Source organism: Schistosoma haematobium, chromosome 3 (assembly GCF_000699445.3).
Source record: "Schistosoma haematobium chromosome 3, whole genome shotgun sequence".
Taxonomy (NCBI): Eukaryota; Metazoa; Platyhelminthes; class Trematoda; order Strigeidida; family Schistosomatidae; genus Schistosoma; species Schistosoma haematobium.
The window spans coordinates 3,094,570-3,114,422 of record NC_067198.1 but is presented as its reverse complement, the minus strand read 5'-3'; the positions used below and the strand labels follow the sequence as shown (position 1 = coordinate 3,114,422).

Below are 19,853 nucleotides of genomic sequence, written 5' to 3'. Positions count from 1 at the left end.
CCAACCTGACCTTTTACAGCCAGACTAACATCAAGATGGCATTATTCTATCTATGTCGATCTCATCTGTCATATCACCACCACAACAACCAAGATACACATATATCTGATTACTTCTAACGGGTCATCACGAAGAATGAGTTTAGAAACAAGGTCCTGACAGTCTTACGAAAGTAATTTTCAGTTAGAAGATGCAAAATACCTGTGTAAAACTTGTTAATAGGCAGGAAGAATGTATTTTTAATGTGAGAAGTTACAAAGCATTTACATAATATATATACTTAGCCTTTAATCGTCCATTTGCATCTTTCGGTGTGTTCTGCCTAGGCTGTGCTTTCGATGCACTGAAACTCTTCACATCGTTGAAATCGCGATCTAATAAATCTAAATATTGATAAAATGGTTTGAACACACATACCTTTCAGTAACTTCTATGCGGAGCGTTATTTGTTGGATCTCGTATTTAGTGAGGAACAAACAATCATTCCGTGATGTATTTCTGCTGACCCACGGATATCTCTGTTGGGTAAAGATCCATTAGCATACTGCGATTCGTTTAATTAGCTTCTGACATTACTAGATATGTCTCAAAATGGGAACTGTTCAATAGTTCACTGTTGTTTAGCAATGTATCTCTTCAATCATCTGAAAATTGTCATTTCTTTTTGCATGAGACACGTGTCGTGCTTTGCTTCGGTCCGTGCGTACTATTTCTAATCTATTTTATCACCCTTGATTTACTCCCATATATTTTGTATTTCCACAAAATATTAATACTTTGTAGTTTGTACGCAGAATCAGTCAATCGAATTCAATGGTATGATTCATGCAAGATGGAACTTCATGTAGATTATGTTTACCTTATTGATGGAACAATATAATAATGTCGTGAAAACAGGTTTAACTCTCTTTGTACATGTTTTAACTTAACGTTGAAAATATGTAAACAAGTTCCACGCTTTCTATACTGTATATGTCTTTAAGTCGTGTTTTTTTCGAAGAAAAAGCTGTTATACGTACAACCATTTAAAAATGATCCTATTTATCCTTTCAGATGTTTATCTCCATACTTTTAATATTGTGTACTATGTGATTGAAATTTTGTCCTACATCAATCCGTTTCGTTTTCACTATTTAAATTAGTGTTTGAAGTAATAAGTTTTAAGTTAATGTTGATTAATGGACTAACATTTTCTCGAATGATGTATGACACTTGTAATTAAGTATCGTTGTTAACTAGTTAATAATAGAGATATTAGCGGTTGTGCCCACGACGCGCAATATTGACTGGTGTTGAGTATGGTTGGGAGAAAGTTAAGGGCGGCCAAACCAAAACGTGGCACCAGTCCTTGAAGTCACTAACTTGTCCTGCATTACTAACATGGTGTTACCACTGGATGTCAGCAATCCTCCAGAGACAACGATGATCGAACACAGAGAGTCGTCTAACATCCTCAACTCGGATAAGCTGGGTTTCACAAGCATAGAGCGAAACTGCTATCACCGACGCGTTGTAGATCCGACCTTTTACAGCCAGACTGACATCACGAAGGCGCCAAAGATGGCCCAGATTGGCATGAGCCACTCCGACTTCCACTATACGTGAATTGACCTCGTCACTCACGCCATTACCAGCTACCTAGATACACGACATTCTCGACTACTTCTATCTGTTCACCATCCCGGGTGTGTACAGGACTGGGATCCTACCAGTCTTGTAGAAGTAGTTTGCACTTCGAAGGTGCAAAGCACATACCGTACTACGGACACTGATTGCCAACTGAATAAAAGTGAAGATGATTCTACTCTGATGTATTATTCACTTAATTTATGATTAAAAATTAATTAAACTTTTCTGTAGGCTGCTGTAAAATAGATATTTGTGAATTATTAGTGGTGTACACGTAAAACTATGTCCGGAATTCATATAAATCAACATATAAAAATGATGATATTCATGCCGTTCACCGGTTAATATAATGCTAAAATCATGCATGTATATAGAAATAACTAACCGTCATTAATTTAGAAATAAATAAATAAAAAACCTTTTCATAAACGCTTTATACAACCACTACCATATCACCTTAACTTATAAGGACTAATTATCTATCTTTAGTTTGATAAAACACCATAACTTCTTTTAGCATCGCCGTATTCAACTATAAATTTTCGATAAATATCCGACTTGTTTTAAAGAGGAGACAGTAGTGAGACCTTGATGTTCAGATGGAACATTAGTAGTACTAAGAATGAATATGATAGATATTTTACATTTTATGGTAAGTTCATAACTGTCCGTAATACATAAATCTTAATTTACTGTAAAGTGACAATTAACCAATCTTTTATTAATGTAGATATTTGATAATCTTTCAAATAATTTGCCTTTGAAGGAGTTTAAGGATTAATTTACCGTTTCTAGATTCTTCACATATGAATAGAGATGTGGTTCATTTGAGTTTTGAGGGAGGTATGGTTAATTGTCTCAGAAATTCTAATCTTGGTCCAACAGACTAATATCCAATTACCATTACTACTTTAAATATCCACTAGAAGTGTTTGGTAGATCGTATTTTACGTCACTTCATCATCATCATCATCAAATTTCTCTACTTTTCCTAATTAAGCTGAAGGATTACATAGATAAAGTTATTAGAAAACCTCAAATTGTAAAGACAACTACTGAGCATCTAATTTATCTGTACAAGTTCCTATATTATTAAACGACCAAAATTATAAGCAGAATAGTTGCTGGGGGGGAATATGGCTTAATTACAGTGTTAAGAATACAATATCAAGATAATATTATTTATTTTATTTACTGTACCTCATAGATAGTATACTATTTGAATAAAAGTCAAACACAACAATTGAGGCCGAATAAAGAATTCATTTTGTTTTGTGGTTTAACCTTCAACTGCTCATAACTGTATTCGTATTAAAGTATAACATTAAGATACAATAATAATATAAAGTTACAAACGGAAAGAATTGGAGTAGCAATGGTTTTATATATATATATATATATATATATATATATATATAGGCATGCATGAGGTCATCCGAAGGTGGGATTCAGAAACATAGAGTGAGGCAGTAACTAGATGAAGTGCAGAAACCGTTGGTGGAGTTTTATTCTGTGAGCTGGATAGTTTGGTCGTGGAGCTCCATCAAAATCATCCACTTGAGCTATAAATCTTCTCCATCATTTCAAAATCATATGAGTGTATATAAGTATGAAGAAGTAGGCGAATGAAAATATAATTTTAACGTAGATGAAATAACAATTAGTTTAGTGAAGACTGAATGACAAAATAAATACAGTAATTGTAGATGATCTTGACAAAGATGTATTTACTAAGGCAGTATGATATGATTGATTTACTCATGATGAGTTTTGGTTCAACATTCAGCATCCATTTTGATTCAACGTGAGGATCATTCAGTGTAGTATTCGGTTTTGTTTCCCCGTATGATCTTTTTATTCTGTATAACAAACGATAATCTTGTATTCAGTTGACATGAACTATGCTCAGTAAGTGATTTATTTTAACTGAGTATGTGATTTAATCCTAATTATTAATCAAAATGGATGTAAAATCAATATGTAAACCAGTATATTTTAGACTATTATGATCATCATCATCGTCGTCATTGTGTTTGGGGCTAATAAATAATCACTTATACCAGTCTTTGTGTTCTTACTTTCACATCGTGGGAATTGCCGAGGTCCCTCGTTCCGAGTATAAGTGATCAGCGACTTTTTCCGGCACAACAATCGCGACGACCGAATATAACACAGTGGTAGATTGATATTTCTCTGTCTGTAAATAAATCCAGTTTGAACTCTTATATTTGTTATTGATCCAGTGAAACATTATGAAGCTGCATTGCTTTTAAAGACCGGTAAATGTCAGTAATCTGGCTGCTACTAATTAGATGCCGAACAGTTGTAGTCTCGCATTCTTTGAAACGTGTTAGAGAATATATATGTATATTTACGCTTTTGGACGTAGATATAGATAGATAAATGTAGTTGGAGGTACCGAGAGAAGAGGACTTGTCGACTTCTTTTTTTCAAGGGAGCAGTTTACTTCATGTCAGTTGACTAACGTTGCTACTGAATGAGCGATCTTTATTGCGCCATTTATTTTGTCAATAATTGTTTCAGTAAATTCATCTTTATTAAAGCGAAGATGTACAAAGCAAGCTTTCTTCTATGTTGTATCATATTTAAAAAAAATCCATATGTTTTGACACACATCTCAATGAATTAATGTGACCGCGTATTTTCACGTATAGAATTTTTTAAATAACTGTAGGCCATTTTTCTATTCCGTTGCCAATGTCTATAATTTTGTATTGTTATTATTATATCTCAATGTTACACTTTGATACGAATACGATTGTAGGCAACTGAAGAGAAAGCATGAAATAAAATTAACTCATATTATACTGGTTCACTTATCATTTGGGCTTCATTGTATGGAGTTTTTCAAGAATCACTTTCCTGTTAAGTATAATATTACTGAACATAACTTAAAAGAATTTATAGGAGCTTGATGATCCTGTAACCGAAACAGTTGAGTGTTATGAGGAACAGAGATTATATAGTTTAATGGATGTTTTACCTTTCGTATCAAACAACCTCATCACTATTGGTACGTTTCTTCAATAGAACGATTTTGTGAGTGTAGTTTGTCAAGTTTAAGTTTAATGAAGAAAGTTAAGGGTTTATATTTGTTAGCTGTTATTAACACAGTTGTATATTTCATCTTTTTATTTCACATATGAGCGTATGTGGAAGCGATTTCCAAGAGTTTCTTACCGAATTTTTGTTCATCTGTCATATTACCTGATTCGGGAGAAAATGTACTACTCAATTCACGAAATGTCATAGCAATACGTCGGATAGGTATATCTGAACGCCTAATTTCATGTTGCCATATATATCGTGCAGGTCCACTAACAACCACAAGGGAACGTCTGTCCAGCAGCACACGTACGCAAAACTACAAAATAAAAAAACGTATATCAGAAAGGAAAAAAGTTCCTGAATATTATAATAAAGCTCATAAATTGCTTATACAATCTTCATAACCATTTTAATGAGGATAGTGTTGATTACTTGACAATTATATTACAGCCGATGTTATTTGGATGAAGTAAACAACTTGGATCATGTTTGGTATAAGGCTTAAACAATCAGTTTATTTAATTAATCACTAACCTATACTAGGTTCGCTAAACCGGGGAAATTTCCGTAAGAGATGTTTTATCATGATAAAGACACTGATCATCAGTAGTTTCATCCGTTCCTCTTATCATCTACGCATTGTAGATCCGACCATTTACAGCCACACTAACATCACGAAGGCGCGAAAATGACCTAGACTGGAATAAGCCGCTCTGGCTTTCACTATACGTGAATTAACCTCATTACTCACGCCACCACCAGAAACAACTCAGATACGCGAACCTCTTGACTGGTTATATCTGCTCACTACCCAGGCTGAGTGCAGGTTCAGGGTTCTGTCAGTCTTGTAAAAGTACTTTGCACTTAGAGGGTGCAGAACACATACCATAACTACCTGGGTATCATCGCACAGTAAGACAGTGTCATCTGCATACTCAAGGTCGAGAAGTCTTTCTCTAGTAAAAGATCCACACCACCATTACCTACGCCCATCAGAGCTGTTTCCAGAACGTCATCGATGGCAAAGTTGAAGAGCATTGGTGAGTGTGGGCAACCTTGTCTAACCCCACTGCTTGAATGGAACAATGGAGAGAGGTGGGTGTATGCCCTCACTCTGCCTGAGGTGTCTGTATATATGAATTTTAGGATGTTAATAAACTTCTCAGGCACACCCTTCTTCAATAGACAGTACCAGAGAATAACCTTGTCCAACGAACCGAAGGCGGACCTAATGTCAAGAAAAACTACGATTGTAGGCTTGTGATAAGTATGACGGTGTTCTAACATTTGGCGGAGGGTGAAGATACGGTCAATACATCTTCGACCATAACAAAAAGCAGTTTGATACTTGCGAGTCAATCTTTCTCGGGATTTGAACATTCTACGAAGTGTGGCGGATGCCAATAGTTTGGACGCGATCGGAAGTAGATCTATCCCTGTGATTGTTGCAGAAACGAAATGAACACTTTTTAAAAATAGAAACAACTATCGACTCATTCTATGATGTTGGAACACTCTCTAATTGCCAGATTATTGTAAACAAATCAGTCAGTTCCATAACCAAAAAGTCGACTTCCTCTTTGCTAGGTGGACCAGTCATCACGTTCGTTGGAGGGCAGAACAGTCTGATCGACGTCGCCGGGGCAGTAGACCGACTGAACGGCTCCTCGAAAAAACTCTGCCTATCGTCCGAGCTGTCAGTAGATGTTACTGGCCAGAATTCCGTCATCACAGATTGTTTCACTCACATCAGACGTCTTGCTGCCAGTGAAAGAGCATCCGGCAGTTTTCAACTCGTTGCCAGGCTCTAACCAACAGGCTTCTTGGTCCTTACACGAGGTTTGCACAAATCCATTACGACACAATCTTCGGCAATTGCCACACTCACAGCCACCAGGAGCGGGACGTTTCGCGAAACCGCAAGCGACTTTACTCGCCATTTTCATTGCGTCACGCAATTGCAACCAGTGCTCATCTATACTTTTCGGTGGGATGATAAGTAGCCTTGAACCTAGCTCTGTTTGATATTTAATTGCAACAGAAGCAGCAATCAATTTTTGATATCGATCAGTTTAGGACGAATTTGTTTGCCACTGAATTGTAAGGTAAGATTAGCTCAAACAAGAGTATGATCAGAGTAGGTACTCCAAAAGGAGCAGTAGATAATCGACGTGTGACCAATATGAGTCCAGGCTTGAGATGCAGAGGGAGGACGCCAGGTGGCACATCGGCAACGACTCTGCCACTAGTTAGTGCTAGCCAGAAACAGGTTGCGGTCTACGAATAGTTGCAATAGACGGTCACCGTTATCTGATCTGCAACCAACAAGTCGCCATCGACCACCTAAACGACTCTCTCCTATGCCTAGACGTCCAACCTGAGCAAACATGTCCTCGGCTATTACTTTTATTTATTTATTTGAACACAAATATTGGTACGAAGGGGCACCGAATACATATATGCCGCGCAAGTCACTTGATTTGTGTGTGGACTGTGATACTGCCCGGGTACCCAGACCGAAGTAAATGTTTTTCTTTGGGGGCCACACCCCGAGCCTTCGACCTAAAGGTCTGATCCACTAGGCAGTGGAGCAACGTCAGGAGATGTAGTACGATGGTAACCGGTGACCGAACATGGGTACATTCGCCATTTGTTCCCTCAGAATCACATGTGCACCATTGTTTGGAATCAGAGTTTCCCAACTCCCCTAGGGGGATCCTCCATATCTACTAACCCGGTTAGGGCGCCAGACATTCGCTTTTCGTCCTCCCGATTTCGGAAACCGCCGCGAGAAGGCAGTCAGTAGGACTTCTCTGGCAGTGGCCGTGCGAGAGCATTTCGACAGGGAAAGCTAACTTTGCCCACCCTCGGCCGTACCAGTACCTATCGAACACACTTCCTGTAGAACTGTTGATTGGTGGTAAGATGCATCCTTGATCGCATTCGGGCTGCAATCTGACGAAAATATATCGTTTCCCCCATAAATTCTTTCTCACTTTGACGTAGCTTTCTAATCTAACAGCACATAATCCACTGTTAATGGAGATCCAATCGATTAGCGTTGACTCAGCTCTAGTGGTCAGTGTGACACCAACCTCAGCAAAACTAAACGAAAATGCCATAGGGTCCCCGGATAAACGCACGTGAAACAGGCTTTTCGAAGCGACAGATGGAGAGCCAATCTGTTGTAATTCACTCGAGTCTTGAATACAGGCTTCAGACAGATAACAGACATCGATGTTAAGACTTTCTAAAGACATAACCAACCCTACATGTCCGATCTGTATTAGTGTGCGAACGTTGAATGGTATACGTGGTTTCAAAAAGACTGGTTCAGTATTCGTAGTCGGTGGTAGCATTTAATTGTCGACCAGTCAGTGACATGAGATCGTTTAGATAGGACAGAGTTTCCATCATATATGAGCTGCTGTACAAGTTGAAAAAATAAAAATGAATGTTATCAAATGATCGTGAATATGATTTGTCTGAATAAGAGTTGAAACAAGAAGAATTTTCTCAGTAGTAATGATCATTTGATTTGTGTGTGAGTTGGGATACTGCCCGGGTGCACAAACCGAAACAAGTAGGCATATACCCAAACCTATAAAAACTGGCAACACACAACCATATATTTCAATCATAAAATGAGCCCCAGAATTTTTCAGAAAATTATTATGAAGGATAGAACTATAAGATTAATTATCGAAAATCTTGATCTTAAATAGATCTGGAATTCCAATGTTTAAATACTCTAAATATGTATGCAGATCAAAGCCTTGTAATATAAATCTCCCATAACTGGAATATTCAATTTACTACGGTCAACTTATTATTCAAAATAATAAGCGTTAAACGTACGTAAAACAAAGACATCACGATAACCGTTCAAACAACAGGTCACATCGTACTTTCCAAACTAATAATTATAGCTATGTTAAATAGATTTATGTGCGTTGTTTGGAAGTTGAAACCACTGCTGGTGTGATATCTGAGTTACGAATCTTCGTAGACAAACACACAGAACAGCAAAACATGAGTTTCATCTTCTTCAGTACACGTCTGAACACAAGACTCAGGCACAGATGAATCCTTATCAGTACACCTTTACACTACAAAATAACATCACAGAGTACCAATTAAGGATACCACAAATAATCCACTTTGCAGGTACTATTGAAAACACAGTAGACTTACTGAGCCCCGAGAAACATTCGGCACACACGATTGAACACGTTGAAATTCGTGTTTTATGCCATCCACCACGTCAGCTGTCGGTAATGTGAAAGTTAAATAAGTGGCACCACTCAAATTGACAGTCACCAATCGATCACCCCACAACCATGAATCGTCATAGTGCGGTACAATACAAGCTCCACGATCTGATTTGTACTCCAGGTTGCACAACTCCACTGGGAGAAATTCAGGGCGAAGAGATTTGCTTTCTTTAATCAAATCATTGTAACGTGTTATGAGGAACCTAGAATATGCTGGCAGACCATCAAATCCTCCAATCTGCACCTTCTGTCGTTTGAAATTCACTTTTGGTCCATAATCCTAAAACAACATTTGGCAACAAACTCATATGAATAGACTGAATGTCAACATTTCAATGCAGTAACATCACACTAAGAAAAATATTGACAACATTGTTGGCTGAAACATAGCAGAACCTGTTGCGTGAACCCATCGACCCAATTAGCTGGCTCCGGAACCACAGACAGAGAGGAGATTAATAACGACAAAATGACACAATGAAGAGGTGATATGAAGAACAGATGTAATTGTCAGAAGACGTGAAGAACTAACACTAATAAATATTCTGTTGAGGAGTAAGAACACAAAATTATCCTTCACCTTTATTACTTGCGAAATGCAAGAACCAATCAACTATGTTGATCGAGAAGACATTGGAGTAGGAGTACATCATAAGGAAGCTAAGAACAGTCTAACTGATCTGTACAAGCATTCACTGTTTGTGATTAGAAAAGCGCACTGAAGAAGTATATAGAAATCCCGAAGTCGTTTTATCCACAGACAACTGGTCGGATCACAGCTTATCCCATTTTTCAAAAACCCATTTCGTAACAGATGACCTCTTACAAGTCTCAATTTCTTCACGAAACTTTTGAATGATTGACCTCGTTTCTGAAAATGAAACAACCAACATGAATGGCACAGATGGAACAACACAATGGATTGAAGACACTGACGCAATTCTTAGCTGTTTGAAGACCATGAGCAATACCGTAGGCATTTTTCGGATGAGTTTTTCTTTCTAACAACAGGATGTTGCTTCACGATTGGCCTGTGTTATTGCCTAGACTGAAGATGTGGCACTGGTCCAAGTTGTCATACCTCACCTACACTGAAGGAACACTAGTGCTGAGTATCATAAATAGACTGTTAGAGATCTTATAAATTTATCACATGTTTCATTTCTACTAGCTATTTTACATAGCGCACTACTGCACTGCGAATGTCTCATTAGCGGAACGTCAACAGTTTTATCGAGGTCATCAACAAGGGTCACATTACGAGACTGGTCGTTTTACACTAGTTAGCAAGACAGAGAAGAAAAGGACAAAGTAGTCTCATTTGGTTTATTGCAAAATATTACAAAAGCGCACGAACGTATCACACAAATTTCAAAGTATTAACTTAAAGCATTGTAAACTGGCATGATGCTTTTCGCATTTATCCACAGTATCACAACACTCAACAAACAATGAATTAAGACGCCAATAATGATAACCAGTAACTAAGGATGTGGTGAGAGTTTATAATTGTATAAGTACGCTGTCAACTGACCATGAGCGCTTTTTGCCTTCCCTAATTTGATTCCCCTCATAAATAAACTAGGTATTGAACATATATAGACCCGCAGTTTTTATATACTTTATGAGGTGAGTTACAATTGATCGGATCATCACAAGGGTACCTCCTTTCCTACAATCTGGAAACATAAATCAACTAGACCACCTAAAGAAGGTTATCTGAATATCATATTTCAGGTAACATCTCAGTTATTCCAGACAACGGATGCTGAAGAAGATAAAGGTGATCAATCAATGCCTACTGAATCTATTAAGTATGGAAATTTAAATTGATGCACCATTGACTGAAGTACTAAGTTTACGTTTTTATCTAACTTTCGTCTTTGCCTGATGGTAAGTCGTATTTTCCGCTACTTGTTCCAGACTTCCCAAAACCCCCTCGGAAAGACACATCCAGAAACGATTTATACTGATAATCAATGACTTCAAAACCAGCTTTCCCCGTGATTTAGTCATACTCGACCTTTTATTGACTAAATTACATTTCAGCTGTAATTTCTATGTGTATATGATGATCTCATGCAAGTAAAATATATTCTTCATCACAACATATATGAATTATGAACGCGAAACTAAATTTTACTTTCTTATTGTTGAAAGTCCTATTTCTCAGACTTAGCGTTCACAACTCGGCCATATAAAGCACAAAATATCAAGTAATGACTATCAAGGCACCCCCCTTCATATAGTCGCATTTTAACACATATTTTACTGAGTCAGAACACTACTAATGCCATGTATATATAACGCTGAAGATTAATGATATATAGTGACCGATATTTCGGTGACAAAATGATAGAAATTTACGATAAAACATACATACCTGTTTTCTCCTCCCGGATTGAGATAAAACCCATGCTTGTTTATCGATCTCCTCAACCAACATTGCTTCTTCATTTTCATCAACAAAATTTCGAATAACTTCGATGTTCAGGAAAGGAAAACCACCTTGATGGACATGAAGCTATTTTGACATGGTGTTTGTTTCAACGACTGCCATATCGCAAAAAGGACAAAATGTGAACTCGTAAAGCTGTCGTCCTTCCTGAACATCATAATTAGAAAACTTTATCATACATCTTTGTGAATGTTGTCATTGTCACACATTGCACAACTCCGGATTCCCTTACATCCACATTTCCTTTCAGGTGATAAAATCTGAATTATGGAGGAAAAGCTCTATATTGTTATCTGAAACAATTAAGAAGTTTGTTGAAAGAACATTAATTCTAGCGAGCATTCTTTAGACGGAAAACACACTACCTCGGAGGAGCAGCATGTCAACTGAACGTTTTTTTTTTTTTGGAAAAATATTGGATTGCTACTGCAAATTACATAGACGTCCACTGAACTGGTGTTAAGTATTTAAGGGCCTGTCGATACTTTTGTAAATACAAGTTACAACACATGCAGAAACTAGGTGTCCAAACCACTCTAGTTGCACATATTATTCGATTCGAGTAGCTGCTTAGTAGGACCATCCCTGACAACTGAAGTGTGGCATAAGGTCGAATACATGAGTCTACAATTATGAATATTCATAGCTAGAATGAGGATTCATAGTCTCAATAAAGAACCTACGCCGAATGTCAACAGATAAACTGCAAGCAAGAATCTCCCACACGCTAGTAGTTAATGTGAGATTTTATCCATTAGTGATGACTCCTGGCTATTACGTGAAATAGCAGGCATTTATTTATTTTACCACATAGATATTGGTACAAGGAGGCACCAAATACATATGCACCACACAAATCTCATTCGATATGTGTGAGGGCTGTGATACTGCCCAAATGCCTAAACCGAAGAAAGTGGGAATCTTAGGGGGCCACTCCCCGAGCCTTCGACCTGAAGGTCTGATCCACAAGGCAGTGGAGCATCGTAAGGAGATGCAGTCCCATGGAAGCCGGTGACCAACAATTGGTTCATACGCCATTTGTTCCCGCAGGATACTGGAGCCCATGTGCACCATTGGTTTGGAATCCGGTTAAAGCGCCTGACATTCGCTTTTCGTCCTCTCATTTTCGCAAACAACACCCCCGCCACAAGAAGGCGGGGCAAAGATGAGATATACTCCAAATAAATTGAGCAACAAGCCATGGATGGTATGGATTACTGGATCTTAACAGATATGTAAAACCAAATGCAGGTTTTTACATTTGGTTTTGAGCTAAACGCTTTCACAGAGCTAATGACGTGATGCCACTAAATTAGAACCTCCCTACCAGTCTGTCCTCATAAATAATTAGTCCTGATTAACACGTCTGATCTAGTAAATATGTTGACCGACGTACACATTCAGTAGAACAAATAAAAAGCTAAAAAAACTACCCTAGCCTTTGCAATCCACAGTGTTGTGTAGGCCCGACTTCACACTGAAGGCGTCAAGAACTTTTGCTGATATCACAAATTCTGCAGCGAAATTCCTAATGAAAATGACTTTGTGAGATAACGGAGCCTCTATGTGATTATTTTTTGTTCTGGAAATATCTCAGACGATCACAAACAAAACATAATTACACCGAAATGAACATGTTCAAAATTAATACAAAAGAACACGTTAACTTAACACAACACTGAGAAGAGAAGTTAAAGCGTAGAAGTCATTCGTTCCAAGAAATAAGTAAACAACTATGCAGTCATAGCCCACTTCCCTCGGACCCAGTTTAATTTTGCTACTGCATTTTGAGACAAGACGTTACTGTTTGTACCCCATAATTCAAATGTCAGTCATTCAGCTACAACGTAGGACCAGGCACATATATGCATCAATCCAAGTTGCCATACCTCATTAGCACAACAAAATGAACACTGAATTCATGGAATTAATATATAAAGGAAAGATTGTATATAAGGACATAGTACAGGAAGAAAGAACTAGTTCGTAAAAAGAAAATATGAAGCGATTTTAATTTCAAAGTTCAAATATGGTTTTATATATAAATATATGTACCAGAGCGACGATTATTATGGGAACATGGAGTTTCTAGACAATGATGGAGAATACCTGTAGCTCAGTTGGATGATTCCGGCTAGTTTGTTCTTTGAGCTGGATGACGTGACCGTAGAGCTCTTATTGTTCTTTAGAACATCATCAGGACAAACTTCGGGTAGAGATGCAGTACTCGAATACTTTCTCTCCGAAGAAGCTAGAAGAACGTTTATAGGGTGGGAATCTCATGACTTCAGTACCATCAAAGTATACTTGAGAAGTAACGAAGGATCCCCGTGAGTGTCACTCAGTGCTATGCATTCACCAATCACAGCAGCTAATGTAATAAAGTTTAGCTTCCTGAAATGCTCCCGCCCATTGCACAGGACTGTCCAGGGAATGGCTTGACCATCCTTATATAGAACCTAGACACCAAAGTCGGGATGGACAAGAGTTCCAACTCGTTATAGGACGAAATTAACAAGAATGTTGAGAGATCAGCAAACCTGAGTATTTACAGGAACATGGTTATAGATAAAATCATGATGTTGGAGTGAACTCCCACCAAAACAAATGCATACACGAAGGTACTCGGAATACTAAAACTATCACTTGTTTATCAAGGAACGCCGTGATACGACCGTATCATATTTGCACGCTTGCTTATTAATAGATTGATAAACCAGCCCCGAGCTCCCAATTTTGGGGAAAATTTGACCCATTTTGTGGAAGCCGCTATAATAAACTTTTGGGTAATGGCACTAAAACCCCAAATTTTCTCCAGGTCATTCGGCTTTGGGGATTCCCCCAGAATTTTCCAAAACATTGGTGAAGGTTATTTGACTTCGGGAGTTTCCCCAAAATTTCCCAAAACTTGGGAAAAGCACTACAGGACAGGGAGGGGAATTACTAATTGTTTCAAAGCATCCCAAGATCGTTCGGCCGTATGGGACAGTTTTACTTGCATATTAATATTACCATGAATTATTATTCTGATATCGCCATATAGCGATTAAATATAGATTACATGTCCGTTGATGTGAATCCTCTTAATGAAACCCAGAATCCTTCGCTTTTCAGATTGCAACAATTCAAGCAGAAAATATTTTCTCAAACTCCAAATCATCTATGGCTCACCATTATGGCATACAAGTGTGCTAACCGCTTCGACCTTGAAGATAAAAATATCACGAAACAACCGCCTTGAGTTACCCAATCAGAATTACGATGACGCTTAGGGCGGAATTTAAAGTATAGCAATTGAAAACTTTAATGTTATCATAAGCGAAGTAGACATTGATAATATTTGGTCTGTAACGATTAATGAATTTTAAGATAAATACTTCATCACGTTTACTGGTTACACTCTACTTGGAAGCCTTCGGTCACATATCTGCACCACATTACGATTGGGTACGACATACTATGCATTCCAAACGTTCCCGCCTATCCGTATAATTTATCTACATAACGTTGAAACAGACACCTAAACCTTTAAAAATTGAAACTCTTACACCACCTTTCAATTCATGTCATTCTGTTCTGATAATATCAAAATCTAGCTCTACTGCCTAGAATCTCACTTACACGAGCACAGTGTGATAGATCCACGAGCGTTATTCCTCCCCGTAGAGAAGGCATTACCGAGCGATCTCAAAGAGTACGTTACACCTAGTAAGTTTACTAGTTACGTGGTAGAATCTTATAGCACATCAAACTGGGTTGTTTTTAGACGTGGAGACCTAGTGGATTGACAAAATGTAGACCACTTTTCCTACAGTACTACATTATAGCACGGTTCTGCAACAAAACTGTTGCTACATATACAGTAGTTCATCGCTCAACGGGCTTTCGATGACGGCCTATTTAGACAACATTTCTCAGATGAGCTTTCCCAGAAGGTACAAGCGATTCTTATCCTACTTAAAGTAACGCCGTAAACGAAGTGGATGCATTTGCCGACTGAGTACTGGCGATCGCCGGAAAACTCAATTTTGAGGTCTGTTTTGTCAATGAAAGGCCTCAAAAGACAAAAAATAGCATTGCAAATGTCTGTAATACTTTTACTTGTCTTTACATTCATCACGACCACAGACTTCAAAGCACCTCCTAGAAGTCCTTCACTACAAAGATCGGTTTCTAACCCACGGGATACAGATAGCTGTGGTTGGAGCTGGTGCCATAACAATTAGTGTAATTCTTCCAGAACTTTTGAGAAACAATGTAGTTTCCCCAACATCTAAACTTCCGGCACGCGATAATAGCAGCTGTAACCGATTTACATTTTCATCTTCTCTCCATCACTGGTGTGAAGAAAGTCTGTAACCTACTCGACACTGACACAAACGTTAGTGTTTTTATCTCGAACACTAATGACCATCTACAAGATCCGATCTTCAACTTACGTGAGACAAAAAGAAAACCGACTACTGTATACGGCAAAATATACGTTTACTTTAACATGGGTTTATGCAGACATAATCGCCAGATTTTCGTTACCACAGATTTTCTGTGTCAATCATTGTTCAAGACCTGTTAATACAACATAATCTACTTATCAACTCATGGAAACGTAGGTTAAAAGGAGGGAATTCTGAAATATCTGTTTGTAGTACTTCGTTTTCTGGCTTTAGGTTGCTAAAAAGGAAGGAAATAATAGGTTTCTAAATAGTGAATAATGATGACCAAATACGAAGAGAATCTCCGATCGTTGCCTCTTGCCACTCATCCACGACTTGACAGCTATCTTGAAATTTGTGACTCTTATTTTGGCAAACGACTTAGTTTAAGCGTATAATCAAATAACCCTGAATATTTAGTACAGGCCGGGATCTCCCAGCCGTGCCAGAACACTCTCAACATAGTATCTCCAACACGTTGCACAAGCGTTTTCATCTAAATGTTCGAGCAGTCATCTTAAGAGTGATGTTGCTACCCTAGTATGAACACGTTCCTACGCAAGCTGCCAGAAATATGGGGTGAATAGACGCAGGAAATATATACAGGGCAATTTCGCCCTTCCCAACTTTCGTTTCCTCCACTTTCAGCTTAATTTAGTAGGAACCCTACTATATTCGAATAAATACTCTTATATCTTAATGGGTGTGAACCATTTAACAGGATTGCTAGAAACAGAACCTATCAAGGAGACTATTACTCAAACAGTGACCAGTACCTTCATTGGTGGATGGATAGTAAACTTCAGTTGTCAAACAGCCAATGCCACAGACAATTAGCGCTAGTTTAAACATAGAGACTTTTGTTGTCTCAATACACTACTAGGGATCAAATAATAGCAGGCGGCCACCTTCTATCCACAAGCTAATGGGTTAGTAGAAGAATTTCATCAGCAGTTGAAGACTTTACCTCCATCTGCAAGCAGTTTACGACGAACTGACGCTCTTCCACTCGTTTTACTTGGTATTCGCAACGCGGTGATGGATGACACTGAGTATGCTGCAACACAACTCGTCTACGGAACAACTCTCCAACTTCCAGGAGGATTCGTGGGACTCTCATCTTTTTCGCTGAATATGGGTATAAACATTCACACGGTTAGGCTTATTGGCGTGATGGGTTTAGTTAAACCTACATCCACTCGACCGCAATCAACTGACATTTTTATACGACGCGACTTATTAAACCAACCTCTAAGAACTGCGCATAAAGAACCCTACAGACCTCTTGATCGCAAACCCAAGTACTATACCGTTGATGAGAACAGAACTTACGATACCGGAAACGATGAATTAAGGATGCCAGGTGCCAGGTAATTTTTTTCACAAAATCAAGATTGAGTACGACATGTCACGGAACTTGAGCAACAACTAGCCATCTTGAATCAAGCGCTTCTCAACATACCAATTGCCTTTCAAATATGACTTTGAACTCTTCCATTTCTGATTTTCGATTTTAATGAGTAAGTATCTTTCGATTAGGAAATTGGAAAGGCCAAAGGCGTTGTCAAACCCTGAACACATGTAACATTTTTAGGTCCTTTAAATGCTTGAAATAATGAAAAGGATCTAGTTCGCACTTAGAAATTCGACTTAAATGGGGCTGTATTACAAAACATATATGGCTCAAAGGTAGAATTTGTAGTAAACAGTTTGATGGCTTTGGATAAACTGTTAAGTTATTCGCGCGGCTGCATGGTATTCTACCACTCTGATCCTTACAGCAAAAGTATGGTATACTGATGGCCATGAGCCCAAGAATCGAAATTATGATAACATGATTATTTTGTACAAAGCTTAAAGTACAGTGACAGATAACATGTGAGTCATTATTAACGAAGTGAATATCGGTAGTATTTCATTTTTGAAACGTTTGAAATCGATGGAAATATCTACCATACCATGATATAGTGAACTTTAGATTGTACGTACTTAAGCCTGTTACAACTCGAGGAGCATAAGTCACCTACCAGCATATCCCATTCAAGTGTATCCTGGAAAATCGTTTCCAGTTGCCATTCATCCTTTAATTGTCTGCATTCGATTCTCGACACATCGGCTTTTTGGCTTTCCTCTTTTATGTTTCCCTCCAGGATCCAAAGTTAGCGCTTGCCTCGTGATGTAGTTTAATGATTTCCGTAATGTATGTCCTATCCACTTCCATCGACTTTTCCTAATTTCCTCTTCAGCTGCAAGCTGGTTTGTTCTCTCCCACAGTAGAGAGTTGCTGATGGTATTCGGTCAACGGAAATTCAGCATATTGTGTAGACAATTGTTTATATATACTTGCGCTCTTTTGGTGAAGGTTGTGGCAGTTCTCCAAGTTTCAGCTCCAAACAGTAGGGCTATTTTGACGTTCGTATCGAAGATTGCGAGTTTGCTGATGGTTGAAAGTTGTTTTGAGTTCCATATGTTCTTCAATTGTGGGAATGCTGTCTTTGCTTTCCCGATACTCACCTTTACGTCCGCATCCGACCCCTCATGTTCATCGATGATGATTCTCAGGTGCACGAAGGGATTAACTCCGCCTGTAGCCCATCTAGATTTACTACCAGTTCCAAGCTCGGGCAGAGTAGGAGGGTTGGGCATGGGGTTAGCGATCCCATCCCGTAGGAAACTAACTCGCTAAAAACGCTAAGAACGTTTAAGCAGATACGAAATCTGAACAACATTATTTCGGAGATGCTTGTGGTTGATTAGTAACACACTTTAATAGAAATACCTAACAGTGTGGTCAATTAATAAGCTCGGGTTAGAATCAATCGTGATTATGGGTATAAATGCTAGCTTATAATGACGCTTAAGCCTTTAGAATTAAGAATCGTTTGACGAATACTCTGCGTTAAAGATAAGTAGTCACTGTTTCGTAAGTCGTTATTGGAAATCACTTGCTTGAAGGTACTAAGACATATTACTGATTAAAACAGCATGCTAACCACTAACCCTTTGCCTGGAAATTCAAGTGCATCGTTTTGAGTCCAAAGCGATTGTCGATATCGGATGCATCTCTAATTTACATAAAATAATATACCGAGTGTTTTTATTCATGCTTACGCATAGATCATCAGGCAAAACTAACATCTTTCAACAAGAATTGTTAAATGATTATTCAAAATATCACCTACCCAAAAATATGGCCATTAAGTCATAGAACTATAAAAAATCTGATATAGAAAAAGGATTTAATTAATGCTGACATCTTCAATTATCAGTGGAAAAGTGTCACATGAACGTGAAAATGCAACAAAATAATACCTTCCAAAATTGTTAACATCGAAAAAGATCCACCCCATACGTTTCGCATGAAAGAAACCCCAAAAAGGTATATAAAGTGTGTATGAAAACAGCCTGGCTGATAAAAGAAACAATACCAAACAAAACGCTTATTCCAGAACTTTCTAGTTTGTTGAACGGAATTATAAAAGGATTGTCAATATATGCAAGATTCTTTAACAAACTAAAGTCTTCCACAATAGCAATTATGAAATCTTGTCTTCTTCAAAGTTATTTGATAAACATCACCCATCAAAGCATCCTGAGTAATCATCCACTTTCTACAGTGAAGCACCGACAGGTAACTTATCAAGATTATTACAACACGTGTTTAAAGCGATGCCAGTTAATGTTTCGAAATGATACGAACTAGTAACAGTTCCAGTTGAACTGGAACTTTAACAAGACTTAAATAGCAACTCCATTTCGAAATACGTCAGATGGGGTTGTATTGTTTTTTCAGTGAACAAGAACACAAGTGAGGGCAATTGAATGTATTCAAACACAAACTTACAGCACATGTAAGCGAAATCCGAGAACCATACAGTAATGACAATTGATTGATCACTAGGTGGTGATCAATGTCATGTTTGTCAAGTCCTTCTTAGTGCAGATCGAATGCTATCGAAAGAGTTGCGATGTGGCCACTAGTCCAAGTGA

At 38.1% G+C, this 19,853-nt stretch overlaps 1 protein-coding gene across 1 annotated transcript; it reads right to left on the bottom strand.

Annotated features, from left to right (window-relative positions):
* Positions 1–2,823: 2,823 nt before the first annotated feature.
* ALKBH4 (Alpha-ketoglutarate-dependent dioxygenase alkB 4) lies at positions 2,824–14,765 on the bottom strand. Its single transcript, XM_051212776.1, has 3 exons — positions 11,356–14,765; positions 8,893–9,252; positions 2,824–5,014 (listed from the first exon to the last, which is right to left on the bottom strand). The coding sequence occupies exons 1-3, from the start codon at positions 11,416–11,418 to the stop codon at positions 4,787–4,789; spliced, it is 651 nt and encodes a 216-aa protein (XP_051068689.1). The 5' UTR covers positions 11,419–14,765; the 3' UTR covers positions 2,824–4,786.
* Positions 14,766–19,853: the final 5,088 nt, after the last annotated feature.

Excerpts from the sequence above, each read along its gene's own strand:
- ALKBH4 (XM_051212776.1), bottom strand. The coding sequence starts at position 11,418 with ATGTTGGTTGAGGAGATCGATAAACAAGCATGGGTTTTATCTCAATCC. Across the intron at positions 9,253-11,355 it reads AATCCGGGAGGAGAAAACAG|GATTATGGACCAAAAGTGAA; the intron begins GTATGTATGTTT and ends ATGTTGTTTTAG. Across the intron at positions 5,015-8,892 it reads CGAATGTTTCTCGGGGCTCA|TTTTGCGTACGTGTGCTGCT; the intron begins GTAAGTCTACTG and ends TTTATTTTGTAG.